Here is a 6,481-nt window from a genome sequence, read left to right as displayed (position 1 = left end):
TGACTATGTATTCCCTTATTTATAACATGGAAGTGATCATGGTAGAGTGGCGTACTCCCTAGTTTCCTTTTTCCACAGGTTCTTTTGCTACTCATGGTTGGTAGATACACCATGGCATAGATCTGAATAGATATTTGGTTTTTTGCTTCAACTTGCTTGACTAGACTTTCCTTGATGATTGTTCGATTGTGCCTAATGAGTGGTCACTGGCTTAATTGATGCATTAAGTGCAATTTTTTCCTTAAAGTTTTTCATACTACAGGATACGAGTTTGCTAATAGGGGTGGAAATAGAAGCTTGTTAATGCCTAGTGCATGTTTTTCGTTAGATGCAGCAGGATACTAGTTACAGAGTGTCTTTGCCAATTATTTCACTTGAATCGTGCTCCTCTTATGCTTGAGTATGTGGTCATGTATTGAGTTTAACATAAGAGTCTACATGATATTGGATGAGCAATCAACAGAGTCGTTAAGATGCATTCATTTCTAGTTCTGATACAACTATCATTCAGACATTGGTCATAATAGAAGTATGGAAGGATAAAATCCTTTTTTGGCTCCCTAAGTTTTTCAAAGCATGATATTTTCCAGATTACATAGGTATTTTCACTAAGCAAAATTAATCCTTATGATGAAAATGTGATTTTTTTCTTTTGACATAGTTGGTTTTGCTTCCATGTTTTTGGATCAAATGTATGGACACGATCCTCTACAAGCATGGAAGACATGATATGCATATGTAGCACATGATCATGTTTACATATTTTCAATCATATATTCTACCTTGTGATCTGTCATTATCTTGATGTGTGGATGTTCAATTTGAGTAGTGTTAGCTTTTTTTATCGCAAATTTTATGAATTGTTGTGGCTCTACCTCTCCACAATGAACCAAATGTGATAGTATGAGGATGAAAGAGAAGTTAACTTTGAGTTTCAAGCATGACTTCATTGTTGGAATATGTTTGATTTGCTTATAATCACATCAATTGTTCCAATGATATTGAGAGGAATAAGATACTGGATGAGGGGCTCGCTTGCTCGAAGCCTATTTAATCTTGCTTGCTTATTTGGGGCCGCTTGCTTTTGGTAATCCTCCTTCCAAAGAGTTGTGAACAGGGTCATTCTGACCCTCAGACTGCTTTTGCTTTTCATGCCTATCTTAGTGGAAGGTTTTCTCAAAGGCATAATCAGCCATTTTATGATCTCTAACGGGAGCAATAAAGTCTATAAACCTAAAAGGCTATATAAGTAGAAAGCAGGATGATAAAGAAAATTTCACAAAATCCTATAGGACCAAGGAAAAAGTAGAAGAAACGTATGTACAAATGACAAAAAAGAGAACAATGCAAAATGCCTATTAGGCTGTACGGCGGCAAAAACTATATGGAAACCTTTGTACAGAGGCTAGCACCCAATACAGAGGAAACTAACAGCAGAAAGGCCTCCTGCGCACAGAGTCGGAACATAGTATGAAAAGGAACAATAGTATGGAAGTCTGACAGCAGGCAGCATGTGAATCTGACATACATACGAAGAGCTGACAGACGTACGGAAGGCTGACAAATTTCTAACAGTCATATGGGTAAATAAACATCATACGAAATATGCACAAATGACGAGGAAGGATGCCCAATAGGGACTGTACGGAGCTGTACGCGATTTGTACGCACTATATGTATGGTGTAGTACGACAGCTACGCAAAGGTTGTACGGAGGTAAGTGAAACTGAAAACGGGGGCTGACAGCGCTATATGACTGAAAACGAGAGGGTGTACTAATGAAAATAGGAGGTTGTATGACTGAAAACAAGAAGTTGTACGGCTATACACACACACATGTACACACACACACACACACACACACACACACACTCTTTTTGGGTAAAATCCATTGGTCAATATATTACAAAAAATAGTCCCAAAGAAAGGGACTAAGAAGTACAAACATCAAAAGACATCATTATATGACAAGACGGTAGGATAATCAATGTCCCATACTAAGAGTAAGGAATCACGAGACTTCAGGCAATGCCCAAAGAGATAAGGCATAGACTCTCATGTGAATAGGCATCATCGATAAGTGGCAGGAGCAATATGACTTCTAACCAAGGGAGGCATGATCATCAACAATAGACAGCCCATCCTCAAACATAGTAATTTGATTTTGGGCTAGTTCATTGCAATAAATTGTTGCTACCTCACTTTTAGAAGGATCTCTTAGCAATAACCTACTCCCATCCTCAAATGTAAGTCGTTTAATTGGCCATTTCACCAACTTCACATGAAGAGCATCCTCCATAGACTAATTAATGGTACCATTCGGCATAAATACTTAAGAAGTGGGTATCCCAAAGTGACCATCCCCTAACTCATTAGAATCAATTGCTCCACATGGATGCACAAGAAGTATTTGGCCCTCCCCTAACTTTGTTTCCAAATTTTGTGACCATAAGAATACTTTTTCCCCCACCTAGTTGTTTCTACATTGCATATGCCCTTTCTCTAGCATGTCCTTGTCCTCATATATATTCTTAAACTGATGTGATAAGAAATAGTTTGTACATAATGGGAGTCTGTATATGCCCACGAACTTGAAGGTTGTGTGACCTTCTTAAGTACAACGTTTGGTATATGTTTGCTAGTGCCTGAGGTTGCCTTTTATTGCATTAGAGTGCCAATGCACAATACTACCAAGTGCCTCTTTGACATGGGATGCACTGATGTTAGGTACAAAAGCTCAACATCAAAAGTTGTATGGCGAACATCAATAGAAAGTGATACCACTCGATTTGAAAGTGACAAGAACCCATTTAGATTAATTGAAACAGTTGTCCCTTTTGCTACCTTCAATCCGTCCCTTAGTAGAAAAACTTTAGTATAATGGTTTTTTTTATCGTCATTAGCTATGCTGGGAGTGAAGCATAGAAGAGAACATGACGAATCAGGATTGTTTTTTGTTGTAGAACTCGAACCTGCCGGGGAAGCTTGCTCCTTCGCAGGCTTCGTCTCTCTCCCAGGCGGAGCTGCAGGGTGCGAAGCAAGAAAGCTATTAATAAAAGCATGCTCTCTCTCTCTCTCTCTGTCTCTCTGTTGTGCATAGGGGGAGAGGTCTCTCAATGCTTACTATAACCTGCTTTGATTTAAAAGGGGGGAGAGGTCTCTCAATGCTTGGATTTTGTAAATCGACCGTGGGTCAATTTGCAATTCATAGCTAGTGAAGTTTGTTTGTGAGTGTGTGCGTGCGTGGGTGAGTGCATCTTTAAAGGTCTCCGCTCAAGCCAAGATTGATTTGCACATTAGGCCTAGTGTGTTTTTTGAGTGCGTATTATGTAATGGGCTGGGGGGCAGCTTGGCATTGCTGGAGGGACCTTAAGGTTGGTTGGTTTAATGTACATCCACTGCCCATGGTTGAGAAGCCAAGGGTGATGCTGGTGGAACTTGGAAGGGCTCTCTCGAGGCAGGAAGTGGTGGCATCAAGGTAGGAAGGAAGATTTGCAACCTGGGCGTTTGGTGTGATGGCTGCCTGCCATGAACCTTTCAATCTGTAAACACCCATAACACTGGCATGATCCTTCCCAACGCTACTCGCAGGATCCTTCCCAACGCTTCTCGGAGGAACTGGATTTTTATGCACCCAAGCAGGTTCCTCTGGACGTGTGGACGTGGGTGTCTGCTCCAAGCTCTGCCGTTGCATGTGCTTCTGCCATGTCTCTACATCGCCACCCATCGCCAACCTCAGGGCCTTCATGCTGCCTCATCGACCAGTTTTGTTTCCTTCCCACACTTACAACACTATCCCCTGCCTCTCCTTTAACGTCTCCACTCTTGAAATATGCCAATCGGCTATTGCCCATCTCCACCTGGGCGACCGTGGAAGGCCTCCCCTCCACCGATCTTGCCACTCGACCATCTGGACCTGGGCCAATGTGGAAAGGCTCCTCTTGCACTCGCAGCAGGAACCCAACTTGCATTTCACGGGAAAACCGACGCCTAAGCCTTCTCCCGTCGATTCATGGATGGAAAAGCTGACGCCTCCTGGTACCCCGGCCGATTTTTCTTCCTATACTTCTCTGTTGCTGTGGTGTGGAAATGAGAATGCCATCTCGGACGGTAGGCGCACTCACGACCGCATCATCAAACTCGGACTTGAACAAAACACATCCTTAATTGGTCTTCTTGTCCAGATGTATGGTCACTGTGGAGACTTGGAAGATGCATTGGCATTGTTTTCAAAGATGCATCAGCGAAATGCGCTCTTGTGGAATTTCATTGTAAGAGCATGTATTCGACAACGGCTAAGCCGGAAGGCTCTTCAACTCTTTGATCAAATGCAGCGGGAAAGAGCATTGCCTAGCAAGGTCACATTTGTCAACCTTCTTTCTGCATGTGCCAGCTTGGCAGATCTAGCAGCAGGCAGGCGGATCCATGAACTTATTACGGCCAACGGTTTTGAGCCGGATGTTTTTGTGGGGACAGCCCTTATCAACATGTATGGCAAATGCGGCAGCCTGGAAGATGCACAGGGGACGTTTGACAGAATGCCCCGACGGGATGTGGTATCATGGACGGCCATGATTGCAATATATGCACAACATGACAGGGGCAAGGAAGCCATGCAACTGTCACACAAAATGCACATGGAAGGGTTTAAACCTGACAAGGTGACATTTGTCTGCATTCTTGATGCTTGTGCCAGCTGTACACTCTTGGTCGAAGGCAGGATATTGCATGCTGATATTATTAACAGTGGAGTTGAGCTTGATGTTATTTTGGGGACTGCTCTTGTCAATATGTATGGCAAATGTGGCAGCTTGATGGCTGCACGAGTAATATTTGACCAAATGTCTGAACGGAACATTGTTTCCTGGAACACAATCATTTCAGTTTATGCCCAGAATGATCGGGGTAAGGAAGCCATCCGACTTTTTGACCAAATGCAGCTTGAAAAAGTGAAGCCAGACAAGGTCACCTTTGTCAGCTTACTTGATGCATGTGCCAGTCATGCTGTGCTAGCTGAGGGAGAGCGGATTCATAGTCTCATTTTGGATAGTGGAGTTGAGGGAGATGATGTTGTGGGAAATGCTCTTGTGAACATGTATGGCAAGTGTGGTAGTGTGAAGAAAGCACAAATGATATTTGACAAAAGGATTCAGCGAGATGTAGTTTCCTGGAATATAATGATCACAGTATACACCCAGCATCGGAAGGGAGAAGAGGCACTTGGACTTATACATCAAATGCAGCATGAAGGAGTTGCTCCCAACCATATCACTTTTGTGTGCATCTTTGATCTGTGTTCCAGCTGTGCTGCAGTTCTTGAAGGTAAGAGGCTGCACAGTCGCATTGCCAAAAGCAGATTGGAGTTGGATGTTGTCGTAGGGACTGCACTTGTCAATATGTATGGCAAACATGGCAACCTTGAGGATGCGCAGACGATGTTTGACATGATTCCAAAGAAGCATCTCATCACATGGAATAATATGTTTGCGGTATGTGCCAAGCATGGCCAAGATCACGATGCCTTCCAACTCTTTGATCAAATGCAGATGGAAGGGTTGAAGCCAGACAAAGTAAGCTTCAGCTGCATTCTTGATGCGTGTGCCAGCTGTGGTTCACTAGCTAAAGGTGAGCATATTCACAGGTTTATAATGGAGGCTGGGTGTCACCTGGATGCTATTTTGGGAACAGCTCTTGTGAACATGTATGGTAAATGCGGCAACACGGAGGATGCAAGATGGGTGTTCGACAGATTAACCCAACAAGATGTGGTCGCCTGGACCGCAATTATTGGGGTCTATGCTCAGCATGGGCGTGGCAATGAGGCCTTCCAACTGTTCTATGATATGCAGTATGAAGGTGCAATACCCGACAAAGTCACATTCATTGGTATCCTTACTGCATGCAGCCATGGTGGATTGGTTCAGGAGGGTCATCATTGGTTTTCTTCCATGATGCATGCTTATGGGGTCTCACCTCTTGTAGATCATTATGTCTGCATGATTGATATTCTTGGCAGGGCAGGTCGACTGGATGAGGCTGAAGCCTTCATCCATGGCATGCCATCTGGACCTACAGCTGTATGCTTTTTGGCATTGCTAGGTGCCTGCAGGCACCAAGTTGATGTGGAGCGTGCAGAACGTGCGGCCAGGTGTATTTTTGAATTGGATCCAGAACATGTTTCTGCACATAAAATGCTGTCGAGAATATATGCTGCCATTGGCAGGGGAGAAACTGTGGTAAGGGGTCACGTAGAGTAAATGTTTGTGAGGGATCACTTGACTGCTAATTGCATGAAAATTTATTATCTATTCAGCACTTTCAAAGGATGAGGTGCATGTGAAGGTGGGAAGGTTATCATGCAAATGAAGGATGCAGGCCATGTCTTTAACGGCATGGGAAAAAGCTCATTGGAGCAATGTGCCGGTCATTACTTGGGAATGGATTAACACAGCTCCAGAATCCTCTCTTCTGATCAGACATT

At 43.4% G+C, this 6,481-nt stretch overlaps 1 protein-coding gene across 1 annotated transcript; it reads left to right on the top strand.

Annotated features, from left to right (window-relative positions):
- Positions 1-3,746: 3,746 nt before the first annotated feature.
- LOC147885053 (pentatricopeptide repeat-containing protein At5g39350-like) lies at positions 3,747-6,257 on the top strand. The gene has a single exon (XM_087397257.1). The coding sequence runs from the start codon at positions 3,747-3,749 to the stop codon at positions 6,255-6,257; it is 2,511 nt and encodes an 836-aa protein (XP_087253383.1).
- The last annotated feature ends 224 nt before the right edge of the window (positions 6,258-6,481 follow it).

Source organism: Dipteris shenzhenensis, chromosome 26 (genome assembly GCF_047967505.1).
Source record: "Dipteris shenzhenensis isolate YYH24624 ecotype China chromosome 26, Dip_SZ_1.0, whole genome shotgun sequence".
NCBI lineage: Eukaryota > Viridiplantae > Streptophyta > Polypodiopsida > Gleicheniales > Dipteridaceae > Dipteris > Dipteris shenzhenensis.
Note: the sequence above shows the minus strand (reverse complement) of the source record. Positions and strands in the feature narration are given on the sequence as shown.

What these genes read in the sequence shown, in the direction of transcription:
- LOC147885053 (XM_087397257.1), top strand. Translation starts at nt 3,747, where the DNA reads ATGCTGCCTCATCGACCAGTTTTGTTTCCTTCCCACACTTACAACACT.